The sequence below is a fragment of the Cyprinus carpio genome, chromosome A6, assembly GCF_018340385.1.
Source record: "Cyprinus carpio isolate SPL01 chromosome A6, ASM1834038v1, whole genome shotgun sequence".
NCBI classification, from domain to species: Eukaryota; Metazoa; Chordata; class Actinopteri; order Cypriniformes; family Cyprinidae; genus Cyprinus; species Cyprinus carpio.
In genome coordinates this window covers 25,032,458-25,055,683 of record NC_056577.1, presented here as the reverse complement: position 1 = coordinate 25,055,683, position 23,226 = coordinate 25,032,458, and the positions used below count along the sequence as shown (strand labels likewise).

At 34.0% G+C, this 23,226-nt stretch overlaps 2 protein-coding genes across 2 annotated transcripts; one reads left to right on the top strand and one right to left on the bottom strand.

Annotated features, from left to right (window-relative positions):
• Positions 1-1,109: 1,109 nt before the first annotated feature.
• LOC109091014 (sodium- and chloride-dependent GABA transporter 2-like) lies at positions 1,110-10,563 on the bottom strand. Its single transcript, XM_042758670.1, has 14 exons — positions 7,883-10,563; positions 6,541-6,661; positions 6,309-6,449; positions 6,155-6,236; positions 5,869-6,001; positions 5,648-5,782; positions 5,447-5,550; positions 5,210-5,334; positions 4,817-4,929; positions 4,586-4,723; positions 4,357-4,459; positions 4,016-4,116; positions 3,524-3,694; positions 1,110-3,202 (listed from the first exon to the last, which is right to left on the bottom strand). The coding sequence occupies exons 1-14, from the start codon at positions 8,201-8,203 to the stop codon at positions 3,047-3,049; spliced, it is 1,944 nt and encodes a 647-aa protein (XP_042614604.1). The 5' UTR covers positions 8,204-10,563; the 3' UTR covers positions 1,110-3,046.
• A 142-nt stretch (positions 10,564-10,705) lies between these two features.
• LOC109091319 (sodium- and chloride-dependent GABA transporter 2-like) lies at positions 10,706-22,344 on the top strand. Its single transcript, XM_042758668.1, has 16 exons — positions 10,706-10,873; positions 11,005-11,117; positions 15,008-15,207; positions 15,331-15,465; positions 16,522-16,662; positions 16,756-16,843; positions 17,525-17,657; positions 17,972-18,106; positions 18,562-18,665; positions 18,861-18,985; positions 19,063-19,175; positions 19,449-19,586; positions 19,726-19,828; positions 20,308-20,408; positions 20,559-20,729; positions 20,840-22,344. The coding sequence occupies exons 2-16, from the start codon at positions 11,092-11,094 to the stop codon at positions 20,909-20,911; spliced, it is 1,785 nt and encodes a 594-aa protein (XP_042614602.1). The 5' UTR covers positions 10,706-10,873; positions 11,005-11,091; the 3' UTR covers positions 20,912-22,344.
• Positions 22,345-23,226: the final 882 nt, after the last annotated feature.

Here is a 23,226-nt window from a genome sequence, read left to right as displayed (position 1 = left end):
AAATGAAAATTCCTTCTTTCTTTTATTATTTATTCACCATCATGTTGTTCAAAACCTGTATGACTTTCTTTTTTGTTCCACAGAAGAAGGAACGTCATACAGGCTTTTGCTGAACTATCCTTTTAACAGTCTTGCAAAGATACTAACGTGTTACAATTTATTTTGTCATAGTGCTACATTATATAAACAAACATACACTGAAAAAAATATCAATACATCAAACATAACAAACCTTACTATCTACCCATATTATTTAAAGTAGCCCCATGAAGTAATTGCACATTTAAATCACACATGCATCAGTATATGAATGTCATAACATTTGACAAAATATCAAAGAAGGTGGCATTTATTTTAAAGACAAATCATAAAAAGGAGTTCAATAGGTTTGAAATGATAAATCATACTGTTCAAAATGTATTTCGATGCCACTTGGTTTGACCCTTTGTTATCTACTGCAATGACATTCAGACATTTTTAAGTATGGCTTTAGTGTCCAGCTACTTTTTGGGTCACTGTGTCTGTGTATCTATATTTTGCACAAAACTATGAACTCAAATATTAACACTTTTTATTTTTAAAAATGTCATGTGTGTCAGATGAGGAAAGCTGGAAGCAATTTGTGGAGGATTGAGAAAAAGTCATTTAATCTCAGATTGGTTTGGGGCCATCTAATCTTCCTGTTTAGTCACCTTCACTTAGAAGCTGGACAAGCTTTCCATGATCTCATTATGGGGCTGACCCCAAAATGTATAAACTGTATACTGTATACAATAAATAATGTGTAAACCTCTAATGACTGGTAGTTGACGTAGTTGATAGTTGACAAGTTATAGTAAGCAGAATGTCTAAAGTAGACTATTGAATAAATTGTTACCTAAATTGTTTGACTAAAGGCTGCATTTATGATCAAAAATTAAAAATAAAAACAGTAATAGTGTGGTGCTTAATATTTTTGTGCAAGCCATGACACATTTTTTTTAAATAACTCTGATAAACAGAAAGTTGAAAAGAACAGCATTTATTTGTCATTTTTGATCAATTGAATGAATCCTTGCTGAATTCAAGTATTCATTTCTTTTTTTTAAAAAAACACACACACACACACACACACACACACACACACACACACACACACACATTTAGCACATTTTAGCAGACACACCTTATCTGAATATTGGTGTCTGTATTGGTTATGGCCCTGCGTGAAAAAATTGTCCAGTAGATGGAGATAAATAAAAAATAAAATTAAAAATTAAAAATTTTAGCACATTTTTACAGACACACCTAATCTGCATATTGGTGTCTGTATTGGTTATGGCCCTGTATCAAAAAAATTCTCCAGTAGATGGAGATAAATAAAAAAAAAAAAAAAAAAAAAAATTTAGCACATTTTAACAGACACACCTAATCTGAATATTGGTGTCTGTATTGGTTACGGCCCCGAGTCTAAAAATTGTCCAGTAGATGGAGCTATCCAACAATCTCTGCATAGTAAAAGGATAGCAATGCACTTGCATGTACAGTAGACAGATATGCACTTCTTATGTCCATGCCTTCATTCACCTTTGGACAAGCTAAGTCTTCTTTCCAGTCCATCAAAAGAAAAAACAGTTTCATGCAGTCTGTGTTCTGGGCATGTCAAGGTTCTTAATTGTCCATTTGCAGTCTGATTCTGATCCTTACTGTGTGAGCCTAAATCTTTATGTTTAAATGTTTACATAGGTTCATTGAGAAGTCAATGTCATTGTTGTAATGTCATTAGTTACCCAGCAGATGGCAATCTTGCATGTTAGTCTAGGAAAGTGTATCAAAATAGTTTGTTATTAATTTGTCTAAACCTAACAAAACCATAACAGAAGAAATTACATAAATCTAAAAATAATACAATTGTTAAAAAAAATATTTTAAAAAACATGTGAAAACAAATAACAATAGTTCTACTTCACTTTTGTACATTTGTATACTAACAACTCTCATAAATTTTCACATTTATACACTTTTCTGGAGTGTGTTTGACAAACACTTCGCTTTCAAAGGGAAAGCTGAAAAGTGTAATAGGTGACCTTCAAGGCCCTTTTTGGCGGTAAGACTTAAATGCATTTATAAAGAGCAAACCAGCCTTGTCCTGTTAATTCATTTGAAATACACATATATACTGTACAAATTTATTCTCCATATGAACTTTATCATGTAACTGTATGATCAATTAAAAAATTGTTTCTCTGATAAACATTTCAATAATTAACCATCATATGATCTTCATAACAGAGCCTTAACCATGTCTTGAACATTAGGAGGGACCAATTTGTTTTTTATTAATATATTTTTTAATATAAAGAAAATGAAATTCTAGTAATTCTAGTTGTATATTTTAAAATATGCACATACTCTCTCTTATTTGTATGGCTAATATGTTGAAAATGCTAAATATTTATTGTCTCATTACATTCTGTTAGGAATTGCACAAATCATGTAAATGATACCAAATTTTCCATTCAAACTAACAAAATTTGAGAAATTTTTTTTAGTAGTTTGTATCACGTTACTGTCTTTTTTTGAAAAAAAAAAAAAAAAACATTTCTATCATAAAACAGTTGTCAAATATTACATGTATTGCTGCTGTCATCTCACCTCACTCTCTTTCAACATTAAAACTGGCACTTCATGCTGGAATTTGCCCTCTATTTCTGTGAACAGTAAACCTCTCCTACTTAAATTTGATTGGCCATCTCATTTTGACAATGACAAGTGCTGTTGAACGCTGAGGCAGACAAGCCTTAATTGTAACTTTTAAAAAAACACCTTTTTGTCATCCAAACAACAAATAGAGTACTGTGTAATGGAGTACAGCAGAGCAGTGCAAGAATTTCTACTTCTGGGGAGGGGACAATGTGGCCATTTCTAATTATTGGGGTGGACTTTTCCCCCTCCCTGTCTATGGTGGTTACTGCACTGGTTCATTACAAAGCCAGTCAAATGACACTGGGTTAACAATGTTTGTCACAAATCAGAAAGCCAAATACAAGGCTAAAATTGTGGACAATCAGACATTATCTCTGTGAGGTAGTGAGTTGGGTGTATGAACAGTTCTTAAAGTCAATAGGTCTGTGAAGGTCTCAAAAGAAACAGTGTTTAGCGTCTGTTTTGGGCGTTTAGGATCAGGCAGGTCTTCAGCAGGAGTACACAAGACTCTTACTCTCTGATATGAAAAATGATTTTAAAAATCATGCACAGGGTTAATTATTTTGAAAATAAATTATACAAATCAGAAATTTCATAAAATGTATGTTTTAAATAAATAAATGGATACATCGAAAATAATATATATATATATATATATATAAATAATATATAATATATATATATATATATATATATATATATATATATATATATATATATATATATATATATATATATATAATTTTTTAACCTCAAAATATATGAGAAAATATGTGAAATAAATTTCTGTGAAATTGTTTAAACTGTCAAAAAAAAAAAGAGATTCTTATGGGCATACCTGTCGCATAGACCCTGGTGTGGTGCCAACCAAATAAATCATCCACAGTGGAACTAGTAGGGTGGAGGAAAAGGTAAAGAAGCCACCAATCGCATAACCCCACCAGGGATACTCATACACATTGTTGAACTTCAGAGGAGTGTATTTAACCAAGGAGAAGATAAATGTTCCCTAAATAGAAAGGAAAGAGAATGATGAGCAATGGGGATGGCCGTCAGTTAGTTTGGTATGCTTTGTCACATTGAGTCAGTGCACAGAGTCACAAAATAGGAGAAGGGCTTTATTCTGTTTTGAAGCGCTATCAGTTTAAAGACAGACACTAATGACAGGTGTCAGACACAGACTTGCAGGTGGCAGACAAATCACTTCCTACCTCTACATACTGGTCTGAGGATAGTTTGTGGTTACAATATGAAAATAAAGAATGAAACATTTGTTCTGAGTTTTAAAAAGCCCCAGAAAAAGATTTCAAGGGATTTAAATGATACTCACTGTGCATATTGCTGGTGTTAGATATTTCCAGCAGCACTTCATGAAGGGCCAGGGCCGATATCCAATCATATCCTCAATGCTATCATAGAGGCGATCTGCACCTGATATAAAACTCAAAAGCTTTTAAAACTCAAAAGTACATTGTAAATCATTTTTTCACATTACTTTGTGTTCAATTTGCTTTTAATGTGCTAGGAATTGAGTAAACTGTTGAATTAATTACACATCTGAGCAGATATAAATATTTAAATATTTCAACCAGAATTGCAAATGCAAACATGTACCATTTGTGTAGATTTCTTTACAGAGTTTTTCTTTACAGAGTCAAACAAATGGTTTACCATATACCCATCCAACACAGATGGACTGAAGGATAGCAAAAGTAAGAAGAGTCATTCCACTACAGGCGTAATAGTCAAAAAGCTGGAAGACATACAGGCCACCCTGAGAGTGAAACAGAAAAACAAAAAATTGCTGACAGAAATTACAGGTACTGCAGATGTGGTGTTTGTATTTATGTTTTTTTTTTTTTCAATCAACCATCTTTGCAATCTCATTTGTGACTCTCACCTCTGTTACCATTAGCAGACCAACAAGGAAGCTGGCAGCACTTATGAAGAGGAGAAGAAATTTACGCCGATGTCCAATTTGGAAGAAGGAGGGATACATATCCGAGATAGCCGTTACCAGGGCTTCATGATACACAAACTGATAGATTAATAGAAAAAGCTTTAGGGTATCCATACTAGGATATAAGGAATTAAATATAAGAAAATCCTTTGTATTGCTTCCTGTATTTACCTCACTATCCAGTCCCAGGAATATGATCATGATAAAGAAGAAGATTGCCCATAACTGAGGCAGGGGCATCAAAGCTACAGCACGGGGGTAAGCAATGAATGCCAAACCAGGCCCTGCCACAAACAAAATTCATTAAACGAACCCCTCCCCACCCCCTTTTTTTGACACAACCTAATCACTGCATCTAATGTGAATGGGAGTGCTTAATAATAAAAAAAATAAAAAAATAAAAACATTATATTTGTGCTCAATTTTCAGCAATTGTGTAACCAAAAGCATTGCTTCATTTTGCAGTTACTATTTCCAGAGCTCTGATTTGTATGTTTCTGTATGCTTATTTTTATGCTATATTGACCTTCACTTGCTTTAAGAGACCTCAAGCCTTATTTTTACCTGACTCTGCAACCATTGAAATATCCATTCCCTGTTCATCTGCCATGAAGCCCAGGACCGAAAATATAGCAAAACCAGCCACAAAGCTAGTTAAGCTGTTGAGCAGACACAAGTATACACAGTCTCTGAAAGACAAATAGCAAAATACAAAAAGGTTTGTTTGTTGTTTTTTTTAGTGCAATCTGCAATGAATATACTTCTGGTCTAGAGAGTGCGATTTAAGATCATATGAAGTACCTATAGCAGTTGTTGTCATATTTGTTGTAGCTTCCCAAAGCAGTCAGTACTCCTGTACAAACACCATAGGAGTAAAATATCTGACTACCTGCATCCATCCACACCTAAACATCAATTATTGTTTTTATTATTTCAAAATGTAATAATTCACAATTCGACGTCACAAAATGGAACAAAGGGCAAAAGAGAGCAGTTCATTGCCTGTGGGTCTGTGAGGCGTGTTGGATCAGGGTAGAGGTAGAATATGATGCCATTCTTTGCTCCAGGAAGAGTAAGTCCACGGACCAGCAACACTACCAACATTAAATAGGGAAAAGTAGCAGTGAAGTAGACCACCTGAAAATAAGAGGAAGACCGTTCACCATGTTCCTGTTCCAAGTTCCTATGATACACATTGTTAAAAAGATTCACAGATTTCTCACCTTGCCTGTGGACTTCACTCCCTTCCACACACAGAAGTAGCAGATGATCCAGGCCAGCAGAAGGCAGAGGGCCAAGTCCCATCTAACATTACCAATCTGTTCTATTCCCTCAGACAAGCCCAAAATTCTTCTCCTGTAGGCAAAAAATGGAATCACATTCTGTTTTGCAACCTTTATTGAGAATCATTTGAATTAGCTGGATGAGTTTTGTTATCCTGTGTTGCCTTAATTGTGTAATTCTAATAAACATATCCGGTTTAATGGGGTGCTATTTTGAACAACTTACTCCCAAAACTCAATAACAGGAGATGTGCTTTTCTCTGGAGAATATTCAGTAATGTTGCTTTTTCTTAACTCTTTGCAGTTCTCTAAATAAAGAAAGCAGTGGTTATTTATACAGTATGACATTATGATAATTCACACTGTTATGCGTGAGATACCTGTGTTCCAGTAGTTGTTGCAGCTCGCCCATGGCAGCTCTGAGCTGAAGGATGAAAAGAGGTAAAGAAAAGCCCAAGCAAGAATTATAATGTAATAGACTCCGGTATAGAGGACAACGACTTGGCTACCATAACCGAGACCTATGAAAAAATGAAAAGTAGCAAAGTAGTGATGTAAAAAACAGTAATATATTGATATTTAAAAGTCAATGTATATGAGATCATTGTTCACCTTCAAATAGTGGACAGATTTTCCTCCAGCACGTTATTCCACCCTGACTGGTGAACTGACCCAGTGAGGTCTCCAAAAAGAAAAGTGGAATCCCACAGGTGAAGAGAAACAAAAAATGCCCCTAAATGACAGAATGATTTATCAATACACAGCAAATATACAAATCAAAATACAATATGCAATATACAAAAAACTAAATTTGCATCAAAACTCCAGCAATACACACCAAAACACTGTGAAGATTTTATTTAGTAAGTATTAAATCACCCTTATAAAGAAAATAAAAAAGGTCTAAAAAAAGGAATGATCCAAAACAGGGTTGGCAAATTATTGTTTGAATTCAAAGTAATTTACATGACCAAATGGCAACATGTGTTAAACAAAAGTACCATATTATACCATATCAACCAATTCTAAAGCAAGTATATTTAAGTATGACTGTAAATAATTATTATTTTAATAATTTATTTTCAATAATTACATTTTTATTTTCATTTAGGAATGTAAGCATGACAACAATGTACATACATACACTACTGTTCGAAGGTTTGGGGTCACTATGATTTCATTTATTTTTTATTTGATAAAAAATCCAGTAAAAACAGTCATATTAAAAGTAAAACATTAAAACCTTATTTTAAATAATAGTTTAAAATATTAATTTATATATATTTTAAAATGTAATCTATTCCACTGATGACAAAGTCTCCAGTCTTCTGCTGATTTAGTGCTCAAAACGCTTGGAAACGGTTTCCACAAAAACATTACGCATATTATAAAATAATATTTGTTGAATAGAATTATTTTAAAATAGATTTTTCAAACAGAAAAATTTTGTAATTATGTAAAAGTGTATCAGATTAACCTGTCCTTGCTGAATAAAAGTATTCATAAAAAAAAAATTTAAAAAAATTGACCCCAAACTTTCAGAACAGTAGTATACATTAATAAATTACTCTACAACATATTTTAGGCCAGATTAAAATGCATCCCATTCACATTGTGTGTGTGTGTGTGTGTGTGTGTGTGTGTATATATATATATGTATATATATGTATATGTGTGTGTGTGTGTGTGTGTGTATCATGTCATTCTCTCTTTTTATGTATTCATACCACTGAGGTCCTTACCAAAAACACAGAACGTTTGCCACTGATCTTAAGTCCTTACACTGAAACTTATATCCCAAAATATATAAATGATAACAAACTACCACAGAAAAGCCCCTCTTATAATATCTAAAAAGCAGTATATTTTATTTTCTGTGTATCTGAGTTGTTGGAAATTTTTTAAGATAAAATATTAGTTTATTAAGAACATATGGTAACTCAGGAACTTAAACATCATAAAACAAAATTGAATATAATTTGCACTCACCCCCTCCATTCTTGTAGCACAAGTAAGGAAACCTCCACACATTTCCCAGGCCAATGATGTGCCCTGCCACCGCCAAGAGAAACTCCAGCTTACTAGCCCACTGCTCTCTTACCTGGGGTTTAGGTCTGTCCTGTACTAGGGCACCATTCATGAGGTTTAACTTCACCCCTGGCCTTGAGCTATGTTCCATGATGCTAATAATGGGTTGTTGATAAACATATATTATATACACAAATATAGTTGTCGTGTAACATACATTTAAGGCATAATGAAGAACAGGGCCCATGTATGTTTGGGGTGGGTGTGGGCCCCATGAGCTAATCTGGAGAAAATGATAATATCAATGAACTCTGCAAACAGCTGCGCATGATACTGAAGTAAAATAAAAAAAAAAATTGGCCTTTGCACCTCTACATTTCTACTGTAATTGCAGTTCATTCATTTAGGTCAGTTATTAAAGTTAAATGAGTATGCTATACACTTGTCACAACAATCAGATCATTAAAAGCCTGAACGTGTACATGTCATTCTTATCTTTAAAAAAAAAAAAACACTCAATATAGTGTATGTATATTATAAAGTCAGCTCAAACTTACAATTGACTTACAGTTGATGACATCTGATGCATATGTTTAAAAATTCATAAGTAAAGTGCTTACCTGTTGAGGGCATGGATTTACTTTAAATGTACAGCTGAAACCATGCTTGTTTTTGATTTATTTATTTATTTCATTTTTCAATATTTTATTTTTTGAAAACTACAGTAGGCCTATGTCTGCTGTTTCAATACAAGAAAGTGTTATGTAATGTGACAAAAGAGTAATCAAAATATACCTTTGATTTTGAAGAATCCGTCTCGTAGGTCTCTTTCATGCAGTGCCTGTATCTAGGTTAGATGTTCAAAATAATGTCCTCAAAGAGAATGCCTGAGGAGTGGCCAAACCGGATTCAAGAGCTCCTGAACAAGGACTGCTGGTCTGAGACCAGTGTTTATTATTCTCCGCTTTATAAAGGTTGGAAACAAACCATGCCATGATCAGAAGTTTTGATTGGGTTTTGTGCATCCCTCTGTTTATAGCATGTTTTTTCAGAGATAAAACAGAAAAGTCTTATCAGTGGGGCAACTGACAACCAATGGGTTTCTTTCTCTCACCCTACTCTCTTTGGATATTTCTTGATCTTTCTCCATCTTTGAGACTGTCCGACAATTTTGCAGTAAGTTCAGTACAGTTCTCTCTAAAGTTGGACATTGAGTAACTGGACACCATGCCATTTGCATTGTCAGATGCCTTCAGGAAGGAAAGAATGCTGAAATACCTGATTCGAATGTGTTCTGTTTGTGCTTCACCAAGCAATGTGTAATTGCTGCACAGTCCATATGACATTCTCACATCATAATCCTCCAGAACTACTCATTTAAGTGAGTGCTTGTAGAACTCAGCTAAATGAAACAAATTAGGCCTACATAAATCTAGGTGGAGTACTGATGCTGAAATACTGATCACAATCAGTTCCATTTTAAGACAATGTTTAAGGAAAGATATAAGGAGAAGTAAAATTGTTGTTGGTTTAAAAAAAAAAAGAACTGGCTTTTTTTTCACGCAGTACTTTCAAAACATTGCGGTTTGTTGAAGGAAACGCCATTTACTAAATCAACAGTACCCTCTTGTGGTAGACTATGAGAATTGCGTTTTCCCAACTCGAAATTCGACTGTAAATGTGTTTGACTTCTCTTATTTGCTCTTTGTTTTCAAACATACATTGACTCACGTTGTCTCTAGTTTAAAGAAGAACTCATGCATGAAAAGGAATACTTACTCATTTAAATTGTAATTAAATTAATTAAATTACAAGATTCAAACGCAGCCAACATGTTTCTAAAAACCCATTACATTTATTCGTGTCTAGATGGAAACCCTCATACTGTTACATCCGCGCATGCGTATTTGCTACTGTAAAACACATTAAAAGTTCTGTTTGTCGCTAACTGCTGGCTTGATGGGTTGTGAAAGCTTGAAAAAAAAACTGTATGCATGCATATCTTTAAAAGTATGAGGATGACACACAAAAGTAAGGGGGAGAGGTTTTATCTCTGGAAGAAGGAAAGAACAATGACGAGTTGCAAGCAAGAGACATGCATTGCTTTCAGAGATGTATAGAATATTTGTATGATTGTATTACAGATGTATTGCTTGTGTGTATGATTGATTATAGTAGGCAAGGCATCTATCTGTACTACCACTATCAGCGCGGAACCAAGTTTACTAACTAGGCACGAGTCGACACTTGTAGGAGCAGGTTCCTGTAGTGATGAAAAATGAAAAACCCGGAGTGGAACTACAGCCGACTGATAACGTTTGGAGAGGGGAGGGGAAATCATTCGCTCCGTTCCATTCACACACCCTGCTCCACACCGGATGAAGGTCGGCGTTGCTTGGTGACCAAAACTTTGATGCTTTGCTTCTTTTGCAACTATATCCGTTAAAGTAATAAAAATGTATATATGAAACACAGTCGTGCTTGTATGATATTGCGTAATTATTGCTGACTGAATACTGTAGGCCTATCTGCATTAATAAAAATTATAACAGATAATAAAACAGGGTTGTTTACTCGTGTTAAGAGAGGAGTAAACATTTTGTTTTAAGGTGAGTAACATATATTTAGCAATTTGGCAATTAAAATGACAAGATGGACATATTTAGAAACGTGCTGTTGAGCTATAAGCCCCGCCTTGAGTTAAGACACACACGCTCAAATACAAACACACACATGTGCTTCTACGCTCTCTGTCTGTATGGACTCGTTTGCCCTTACGAGAGGTGGAGAGTATGAGAGGGGTGGGCTTCAGCGGCTGTATTATAACAACCGAATCACACTGAATTAAGCCTAACTTCATGGTCAAGGTAAATGCGGCAGACTTCCTGAACTTTTGACCGATCGTCGTCTGCATCAGGTAACAGCTCTATAGCTTTTAGTTATCGGTCTGCATTGTTTTCAGTACTTTCTTATTTATTGAATAGATTCAATTGAGCACTGAGGTTACCTGCGTAGTTGAACTGTTTTCTGTTTGGGTTTTGTTTTTAGAAGTGTTTCACTTTGCACCCGGCGTCTCCTCCTCAGCGTGGGCTTAAACTGCACCAGTGTTCGGCTGCTGAATGTAGGCCAAAGGGCATGAACACAAGCGCAGTAATAACTGAGTGAGTATCCTCCTTCTCTATATTCAGATCATCAGGGACAATACTGTCTCTGCTCCTTGACGGTAAATAGTGCGTGCGTCAGGGTTGCATCAAGTGCTGTTTGTGGTTATAATTAAGCATGTACAGGCAGGTTATTTAATAAAAAAAAAAAGTATGACTTTTTTTATTATTATTATTATTATTATTATTATTATTATTATTATTATTTTTACCTGCCTCACTCTAGTTAACATGCCACCTGTCACAATAAAATAAAATTAAAATATTGTATGAGTCAATGGTTAATAAGAATTTTCAAGATGAAAAGGAGATATCGTTTTAAAATGTAGTTTAACACACAAGTGCCAAGCTCACAGCAATGTAATATTTGTATTCATGTTGGTTTCATAAATTTTCTAAAAAAAAACAGTTTATCATTTTCTAAAAATTTTCTCAAAAATTCTGAAATATTTGAGTTTTTTTTTTTTTTTTTTATTAAATTAAATTAAATGTATGCATTTAGCAGACGCTTTTATCCAAAGCGACTTACAGTGCATTCAGGCTATCAATTTTTACCTATCATGTTTCCCGTTTCCCGTTCCTATCATGTTTTATTCGAATTATCAAAATATATTTAAAAGGAAAAAATATGTTTTATAAATATCATGATTTTTTTATATTTATTTTAAAATTTTAGTCACGCACAAGAAGATATTTTCTTAATGTTGTTCCATTTGACCTAACGTTATCTAACACCGTTTCTTCACCGGACGCGCTCGACGCGACAATATACAATAGAACCTATGTTGTCTACACTGGATGCGGCGCGGCGTGACAAATTCCCGACAGCAAATTGCTGCTGCGTTCTATTTATGACGATCGCTTTGTCGCGTCCGCAGTGCGACAGGACAACTGTTGCGTCCTGTGTAGACACGGTGTAATAATAATAATAATAATAATAATAATAAATTACCTTGACACACAGTCCTGAGAGTCTGAAGGGATCCTCTTTTGTCACATGACAAAAAAATGGTGTTTCTGACTTTAACTTGGCAGACTTTTTTAAAGTAATATTTTAAAACAAAATTTTGTTGTTTATTTTCTTAAAGAAATAATAAGCCAACTACCAACATAACAACCTTTTGAGACTTTTTTTTTTTTACAATGTCCAGACAGTTACACTACCTAAAAATATATAAAAAAGACAAAAGACTGTTCATAGAAGGTTTTTTGTTGTTGTTGTTTGTTTGTTTAAATTGCATCTTTAATGTATTTTTGGATTTAGGTAGAGAAGTTGCAAACGCAATGATATTATGCCATATGTGTTTATTACTGGCTGTCAGGACTCTTCTTGTCTTTTTCCACCATTTTTCACCATTAACATTTCATCTGCATGAAAATTTGGCAGTATAAAGAAAGCATTACTTTATCATAACTTGAAGATCATTAACTACTAATGCGACATTATATTAGCTTAACAGTTGTTTATTTCAAAAGTTAGTTAACAGTGAGAAATGTCTTGAGAATTTCTTGAAAATGTTCTTTTTGTTTAATATAACTTCTCCAAGGACCCCCTGGAGTATCTTTACTGGCCCCCAGGTGTCAATGGGGTCATTAAGAAAATGTAGCGGCCAGTTTAATTTTTTTCACATATTATAAGGGTCACAGTACAAAAAATGAGGGCAGGAGAAGGGAATGTGAGCACCCTGCAGTGCCTCCTGTTTTGGGGACACAAGATTATTTCAGCTGTGAGGAGTTGCGTAAATAACATGTACTCATTGCCATCTACATTTAATAAAAAAAATAAATAAATGAATTAGTTTTTTTTTTTAATTATACCAACAAATTATTATTGAGAACATTACCACTCAAGACTTCAAAACAATAAAAAATATTTTTAGATTTGATATATGTACAGGATCTGTTTATGTCTGGACCAACATTAAGTTTCTATTAAATAAGGATGATACAGTCTTTGAAAGTAACTGAAGAATCTGTTTTTACATAGTCAAATAGTAACAAATGCATTTAAATACAGGTGTGAATTATAAAAGGGAGAAACAAAAAAATAAAGATCAACCACAAAAGTGTGGTTCATGTCTATCACGCTGCTTTGAATAACTGGAAACTTTACATTTTGAATTTGAGTTTAAATTTGAATGTCATTATTTGAAAGCAATAATAACTCAGGGTTCCCATGCTTCTTGAAAGTACTTGAATTTCAGACATATGGATTCAAGGCCTGGAAAGTACTTGAAAACAAACAGGTCCTTGAAAGTGCTTGAATTAAATTAGAAATTAATTTTGTTTATGGTGCTATATTTCAAAAATTGTCCTGCAGTCAAAGACAGAATGAAACAGCGCTAATGACTGTGGATGAAGATAGGGTAGCGTGAAAAAGGGTAGCCTAGAGCCCTGCGCAGGACTGTTTTCTTAACCCCGCTCCCGCTGAATTTCTGACCACTATCGCCCGCTCCAGTAAACATTGTAATATTGTATATAATTTTCGCACATCAGGGAGCCTCTATTAATATGTGAGGTGTTAAAAAACGCATTTGAATGAGCGCTCGCTGTTCACTTTCACGATTTCGTGACCAGTCGCATTCTGTGTAAAGGGAGCACATCTTACAAGATCAGATATTTGTCAATGAGCTCAGGATCTGTTGAGCAGCAAATCCTCCAGCATTGTCAGTCATCTCTCTCAACCCAGTCAAATCTGACTCCTGCAGCTTGTGTTGGATGCAGGGTTGTCAAGTCCTTGTTTTTTTCCAAAGAATTGGGCTGCTTTTAAAACTGTTGCTGTGGGTTTATTTCCCCCCTGGGTGAAAGGTTTGAAATACTGCATAAATTACTTTTGACTGAAATGCTTGTATTGAAAAATTTAGCATTCTACTTATGATAAAACTGTGCTAGATGTGAAGTTTTGTGAAGAAGGGCCACTGGGAGAAAACCTTTGAGCTGTTTTTATGATCAGTGTATATAACAGTGGCTGTAAAATATGTATTTTAGGTATGGAAATATCCTATTTTGAGTTTTGATATTTGGGATGGTTTTGGGCAGTTATTGAAAGCTATGGTTAAGTTTGGGAAAAACATCTTAGTGAAAAGCAAATGGAAAGTCCTATTTTTTTATTTTATTTTTTTATTTATTTATTATTATTATTTTTTTTTTTTTTTGCAGATTTTCACACACGGTTTAAAATGTTCAAGAAATAATTAAAAAAAATATTGAAGTTTTGAGCAGCTGCATTCCTCTAGGTGAGGTCAATATAAATAAAAAGTAATTTGCAAAACAACTGACTTCAGTTGATTTATTAATGAGTATATCTCTATTGAGTGAATGTGCATATTTTTAATGTTAACAGATTTTATCATATTATTGCAACATTTAACCACTTTTTACTAATTAAAAAATTGAGAAATTCTTTCAAATTTAAATATTGTACAAGAACTACAGCAAAAACCAGTTTGATGCAAGAAAATATATTTTTTATCAATAATTGAGAAATTGTATTTGAACATTACCAGTAATGACTTTATTTGTTTAATTTTTTTCATTAAATTCCTATGAACATGAATGCTCAAAACACACATTCAACTACACATTCAAAACATCATTACTCTGAATTTTTTTTAATGTAAATGTAACTGGCAAGAGGTCTTTCATGATGCTACATATGATGGGGTGTGAATTTGATAGGTGCTTGATATAAAATAAATGGTGCTTTAAAATGTCCTTGCATCTGGTGTTCATGAAAGTGTGGGAACCCTGTGGAACAACCAGATGGTTGGTACTGAACAAAGACTCATTGCTGTTTTTGACCTTTACATGTTTTAATCACTCGTCTGTTCTAAATTTTGTTTGTGCTTCTCTGCCATCAATGTTTTGACAGATGTTTGCTTTATTTGTAGTGACATGGAAATGCAGCATGATCCAGATTTGCAGTTTAAACTGGCTTATTCAGATTCAGAAAGAATTGACACAGGCATTAAAACCCCAGCAAGAGGCCAGTGGTCCAGTAAAGTGGAGTTTATCTTAGCTGTTGCTGGCCAAATCATTGGTTTGGGAAATGTGTGGAGATTTCCATATCTGTGTTACAAGAATGGAGGAGGTTTGTATATATTTGTACAGTGTTACTGTGTGTGAGCTCTATTCAAAATTCATTTTTACCATTTCATTTTTCATTTTACCAATTCATTTTATCATTTTAATTTCATTTTCACCACTTTTTTAGGAGTGTTTTTCATTCCATATGTGGTCTTTCTGTTTGCCTGCGGCATTCCTCTTTTTCTTATGGAGACTGCTTTGGGTCAGTACACCAGCCAAGGGACTGTTACCTGTTGGAGGAAGATCTGCCCACTATTTGAAGGTGAGATTTCATTATTCACCTTTAATGTCATTGTTAATGTACAATGGAGTAAATGCTTTTGTGTCAACCATAGTATGTTAAAATTAGATAGTTGTAGTGGTCTAGTAAACAGAAGTAGTGGCCAATAGTGGTCAGAAATGTGAGACGCTTCCTGTTTATGTGCAGAATTTGAAATATTAAGGTTGCTGCTTCTTATTGAATTTCCCAGTTTTTAGTAGTTTTCCAGAGCCTTTGGGTTTTTAGGTATCAAAAATATAATACTATTGTATACTATTTTACTACTTGGATCCATATTTCCATAAAAAATATGTAAAAAGCACGTTTCTACTGTTCATTCAAAGGAGGCTGAAAAAGTTAAGCTTCAAAAATATGTAAAAACATGCTTTTACTGTTTATTCAAATGAGGTTGAAAAGCTCTTTGCTCTCAGCCTCCACACCTGCCTTTCACCTTCCTATCTTATTCCCAAATACTAAAATAAATCCCCCATAAATAATTGTTTAATAAGTTTGTGATTCGTAATGTCGAGCAATAGTTAGAAATTGGTTAGTGTTTCATATTCAAATATATTATATAAAGTGACATGACATACAGCCAAGTATGGTGACCCATACTCAGAATTTGTGCTCTGCATTTAACACATTCAAAGTGCACACACACAGCAGTGAACACACACACACCCAGAGCAGTGGGCAGCCATTTATGCTGCGGCGGGGAGCAGTTGGGGGTTCGGTGCCTTGCTCAAGGCACCTCAGTCGTGGTGTTGCCGGCCCGAGACTCGAACCCACAACCTTAGGGTTAGGAGTCAAACTCTTTAAACATTAGGCCATGACTTCCCCACTTTATATGTGTAAATTCAAAGATAATTCATAAAAATTCATTATTATTAAATAAATAATTATTTAACTTGTATAACAGTATGTAATATGAAACTCTCCAACACATTTAAGCTAAACATCAAACACAAACTGGTATTAAAAGGCTGATCTGTTTCTATCAGCAAAAGAAACATCCAAAAAGGGGTGAATTGTTTTGGCTTATTTTTTTTTTTTTTTTAGGTCTGGGTTATGGGAGTCAAGTGGTCGTCTTCTATTCCAGTGCCTACTACATCATCATTTTGGCCTGGGCTTTCTTCTATCTCTTCTCTTCTTTTAGTGGTGAACTACCATGGGCTAGCTGCAGGAACTGGTGGAATTCAGGTATGTTATAAAACTAGTTATTTTGAAAAATAGTCTTTTTCATTTTCAGTAGATCATGTTTTGTAGAAACTATTTTTTCTTTCAACCTTACAGAGAACTGTGTTGAGTTTGACCAAATGCGAGGGACAAGAAACCTGAGCTTTATGGAGAATGCATCATCACCTGTTAAAGAATTTTGGGAGTAAGTTTATAAAATACCCAAAAGTTTATTATTATTATTATCAGAATTGAAGATTTGGTTATATGTATATATATATGTGTGTGTGTGTGTGTGTGTGTGTGTGTTTGTGTGTGTGTGTGTGTGTGTGTGTGTGTGTGTGTGTGTGTGTGTGTGTGTGTGTGTGTGTGTGTGTGTGTGTGTATATATATATATATATACATATATATATATATATATATATATATATATATATATATATATACATATATATATATGTGTGTGTGTAATTACTCACAAAATAACATAATTAGTTACTTTTTCGTATTATTGTTATTATTTTTATTTATTTTGCTGTTTATAATTATTAATTAATTAATTAATTAATTAAACATTTATATAATTATTAACTTAACAAATTTTAAGCAAGTAATAACTAAATTATTTAAACCTTAAAGGTCATAGAGAAGTCCTTTTAAGTAGTGAATATAAAACTTTCCAGTTATGCTCTGCTTTAATTTTTTACTATGGTGCGCAAAATGTCCTTCTTGAGGGGGCCATATTAAAATCTGATTTATAATAATTTAAAGTGCAAGTATAATCTGTTGAAATGCCATAATGCAAGCATAACTTTCAAGTGTCATTATTGTTGATACATGAATTTGTAAATAAAATTATGAGAATTACAGAGAATGTATTTTGTAGGAGGCGAGTATTGAATATAACTGGAAGTGTGAATGAGCTGGGCAGTTTGAGATGGGAGCTGGCTCTGTGTCTTCTACTGGCCTGGATCATTTGCTACTTCTGTGTGTGGAAGGGAGTGAAGTCCACAGGCAAGGTGAGAACCAATTGAAAAGGCAATTTTAAAAAGAATTTTATCAGATATAATTTTTATATATATATATATATATATATATATATATATATATATATATATATATATATATATATATATATATATATATATATATATAAGCTCAGTGAAGTTGTATATCTAATACAGATGACATATGACTGCACGTTACCTCAGTTCTCACATGGGCTGTTTGTCATGGATATTGACACAGTCCTGTTGATAGTGTTTATATAGATTTACTGTAAATCAGGAATGCTGGATCTCAAAACGGGAGTGTCCTTGTCTTTATTTTTCAGGTTGTATATTTCACTGCTACATTTCCATATGTTATGCTGCTGGTGCTTCTGATTCGAGGTATTACGTTGCCTGGAGCCATCGATGGCATCAACTTCTACCTCTACCCAAACCCAGCACGCCTTGCAGACCCACAGGTAAACAAATCTCACATCTGTATAAGTGGTGATGGTAGAAGATGATTAAGCATTTTTTCACTTGGAAAAGAAATGAATAGTACTTTGGTCATAACTTTTGTTTACAGTGATGTACACTCACATGACCATCAGACCAGTCAAATCAGTAACCTGGAAAAACTATTTTCCCTTTCACAGTTGTGGCAATGTTGAGATCACACGACCAGTCTAATGTTACTCAGTTAACTTGCTTATTTTGCAACTTTTTCATTTTCAGTTTAGGAATAAATTAATAACAGGTTTACTGGTGAATAGTCTATTTCTTTAATATGATGATGCATCCAGTTGGATCGAAAACATGGATGTTTCTGAGTGGAACCAGACCAGATCCTTCATGTGTCATGTATTGCTAAATACATAATGGATTGGTCAGTAGTTGTGAACAACAGTAGTTGTTTGCTTTCTCTCACCTTTAGGTGTGGATGGATGCTGGAACACAAATATTTTACTCTTACGCTCTCTGCATTGGGTGCCTTACAGCTTTGGGAAGCTACAATAAATACAACAACAACTGCTACAAGTGAGCGAACCTATGTCACGAGAAACCATATTCAATTAAATTTACATTGAAATCCATAAATGTATGTTTAGAAACGTGTGTGGAGGCAACAGATGTTCTTACCTGTATACAGTATATGCAGGATTCAATATCACAAGTACATTATGCATTTACTATGATGGGTTTTGACAGCATGCTTTGTCTTTCGGCTTATAGAGATTGTGTTTACCTGTGCCTGCTGAACAGTGGAACCAGCTTTGTAAGTGGCTTTGCCATCTTTTCAGTTTTGGGCTTCATGGCCTTTGAACAGGGGGTTGATATCTCAACGGTAGCAGAGTCAGGTAACAACAGCAGCTCCTTTGAGTCATGTCCTTTGTCATTTCCTACACATTAAGTCTCAAATCACTTGTTTTGCCAGGTCCTGGTTTGGCCTTCATTGCATATCCTCGAGCTGTATCTATGATGCCTCTGTCTCAGCTGTGGTCCATATGTTTCTTCCTCATGATTATTCTGCTGGGGCTTGACAGTGAGGTGAGGGCACATCATCTATCAAGTAAATAATGTGTTTGACTGTGTGAAAATTTTCCGTTAGGTTTTTATTAACTACTGCCCAGATGAAGTCGTTTAACATAGCAGATATTTCATATACTACAGAAAACTTAATTACACACAGTATCGTGTTAAAAAGTACCCTTGGTTCATGACTTTTGTGCATGCAGTATACTAACAGTAAATATGTTATGTCATTTTTTCAGGGTAGTACTACATTAAAACACTGTAACTACACCTCTTTATCTTTTTCAGTTTGTGGCTTTGGAGTCTCTCATGACAGCCATAACAGACATGAACTCCAGTTTCTTCCTTCAAGGACACCGTCGTAAACTCTTCCTCCTCCTCATTTGTGTGTGCTGCTTCCTCGTTGGCCTCCTGATGGTAACAGAGGTGATTATATTCATTATTTAGTCATTACCGTGGGTTTATTTTGTTCTTAATGGTCTAAGTTAGATCACCTAATGACCAATGTAAAAATATGAGATTTGAGCACTGATCAGTGTGATCTTTTTTTGCATCGGTTCAATAGGGTGGCCTGTATATCTTCCAGTTATTTGATTACTATTCCTGCAGTGGAATGACCCTCCTCCTTTTTGCCATTGCACAGTCAGTATGTATTGGCTGGTTTTATGGTGAGTGATAATACTGAATCGACACTTAAAAACATGATGTATAAACTTGTCTGCCTTGCACAACTAATATTATAATGTTCTACTCCAGTATTTGATCATCATCAAAGATAGCATAACTTTTCTGATATGCTATTCAGCCACCATACTATACAGTTATACTATTCAGGAACAACTTTACTAGGGTAATTGGAGCATTAAGTGCCTTCTTCAAGGACACTAGTGGTGCTACAGTCACCTTTATTTAAAACCTGCAGTTTTTGTGTTGTTAGCTATGATTTTCAAGCAAAGCCACCACCATATTTCAGCATTGTGTTTATAGTAAAGTTTGGTCATGTCATGTGTCATAAACAATAAGAAAAGAGCACACAACTGGTGAGGCGTCTTTTAATGTGCAGGTAATTTCCTTGGTCACTTCCTCCTTATTGTTTTGTGTATAACCTCCTTTAAGACCTCTGATTCCAATCTCTCTGGGTTTTCAGGTGCTGATCGTCTGTATGAAAATATTGTTGACATGATCGGTTATCGTCCTTTGACATTAATGAAATACTGTTGGAAATACGTCACTCCAATTGTGTGTATAGTAAGTATGTGATTTACTCTGATTCATGGTGGTATTTTCATATTAGGCAGAAAATTGCAGTTTCCACCAAAGTAATAATTTTATGGAAGAACATCAGAGCTCTTTATTATGCATTCAACAATAATTGAATACACGTCTTTGCTTCTTTAGGGCACATTCGCCTTCTCTTTGGTCAAATTCACTCCTCTAAAGTTTAACAACACATCTGAATACCCGTGGTGGGGTTATGCGGTTGGCTGCTGGTTCACCCTCTCCTCAACATTGATGGTTCCAATATGGATGATCTATGTTGTCCTAATCACTCCTGGTACATTGAAACAGGTAATTCCATGCATGATTTAACCGTAAAGAACACTTAATTACATGTAAATGTAAAAAGAAGCCATGTTCAAAGCACTGAACTTGCAACTATATGCTTTAACCTTTTTTAGAGACTGCGTATCCTTTGCACTCCAGCAAGTGATCTACCTTTGACATCAGAGAGACAAAAAGAAACCCTGTGACAAATAGCAAAAAAAAAAAAATATATATATATATATATATATATATATATATATATATATATATATATATTATCATGAGGCAGTGGACCAACCCCATTTTGGATGGACCAATGTTCATTACAGTTGGTATATGATTAGAAAATGTTGGATAATGTGTTATTTTCAGTAAGAGAGACTAACCAGAGCAGCTCGCTATGACAGACTTTGTGCCTTGTAAAAGAAGTACAAGGGACGTTTGGTTCATTTCAATCAAATGTTAGGGTGTAACAGTATTTTATAATAGCAACACTTTTTTTAGGTTTCTGTGGGTCAGTCATGTAACACTTTGCTGTTTTGTGCCTGTAGTCGAGTGCTGATTTTTTGAGAAAGTGTTACAGAAAGTAAATTATGTTGGGGGTTTTGTATTACAAATATTACAACATTTGTAATAGATTCAAGAAAATAGATTCGCCAAGAAAATTCATATTTTGCTACTTAAATCTGCTTAGATGTTCAGTCTATATTCTATATTCTACAATCTATATTTTTAGTAAAATGCTTAATTTAAGGTAATATCGATAGGTCATTCAAGCTTATGTACATTTTTAGAACTGATGCACTAGAAAGGCCAGTGGTTAATGTTTTAATAAATGCTCTATTCAAATCAAGAGTCAAATTATTGAAAATGATTGCTGGTTGAAATGGGTTGGTGACAGCAGCTTGTTTTTACTTTAAAGATTTTTCTGAAGCATCCAGGCAAATATTAAACAGCTAGGTGAAAGATGAAAGCAGGTTGAATTTTGAATTCTTGGATTAAAATTGTTAGAGAATGACGTTAGACATGATTGCGGTCAGGCATGACAGACTGTCAGTTATATACTGTACTGCTGTTTAACTGAGGTATCTTAATGTGATTTATTAATGTAAATAATTAACAGTGTAGTTGATACATTAACAGTCAATGAAAATTCTACATTTGAACTGCCACCTAATTTGCATGACCATAGGAGATTAAAGTTATATGCAGCCATGTTAAGTGGGAAAAAAAACTAAATCTGGGATTAAATCATGATTGTTTTGTCTGGTAGAGTTTTTAAAGTAAGTTTGAAACTGTTTATCATTCTCAAAAATGAAAAGCCAGTGATGGTGCTCTTCTTTAGTCTACAACTGGGTTAAAGGCTGTAGGCCTTCATACACACTCTGGCCAAAAAGGCCACCCAAACACTGGCAGAGGATGAAATAGCGGAAAGTTTGCAATGCTAAACACTGTATTCTGGGGAATGGAGGGGAATGGTTGTCTTGTGATTTTAATTTGTAAAGTGCCGATTACAATGTAGATTCATTTGTGAATTATGCATGTACAAATTTTGTTCACAGTTTGGTTTCTTAAAGCAGTAAATTTTATGAGTAATAAAATGCCAAAGTGATTAAATAAACAGAAAATGTCTACACTATTTGCCCAAGGGGTTATTTTGAAGTAAGTACTTAAATCATACAAAATAATTTTATATTTCAAAGTGTTTGCATATAATGACAAATGCCCCTAAATTATATGCCCCTATAGGCCTTTTGTCCCAGATTGTGGATTTGCGGTAAAAGGTCCCTCTAGCTGCTTTATGTAATATGATTTTTAATTTAAACAAACTTCCCTTACCATTGCCATAAAGATAGTTTCGTCTTCAATAATTCGTCATGCATTTTGGGACATTTTCTACAGTATTAATATATATATATATATATATATATATATATATATATATATATATATATATATATATATATATATATATATATATATATATATATATATATATATATATATATATATATATATATACACACTAGATAGATAGACAGACAGACAATTACACTACTCTTAGTTTGGGCTTGGTAAGACTTTCTTCAATGTTTTTGAAAGAAGTCTGTTATGACCACCGAGGGTGCATTTATTTGACCAAAGTACATTAAGTAATATAAAATATTACAACTGTTGTAATATTACAAAAATTACAGATAACTGTTTTCTACTTAAATGTTTTACAATATAAATTTATCTCTGTGATGGCAAGCTGAGTTTTTAGCAGTTATTACTCCAGTCTTCAGTGTCGCATGATCCTTCAGAAATCATTCTAATATGCTGATTTGGTGCTCAAGAAGCATTTCTTATTATTATCGTTGTTGAGATGCTTAATAGTTTTGTAAAAACCATGATGCTTTTTTTCAAGATTGATAAAGTTCAAAAGAACAGCAATTACTGTATTTGAAATTAAAATCTTACTGACAGTTCTGGACATACAATATTTATTTAAAAAAAAAAAAGCATGTTCCTGTAGACT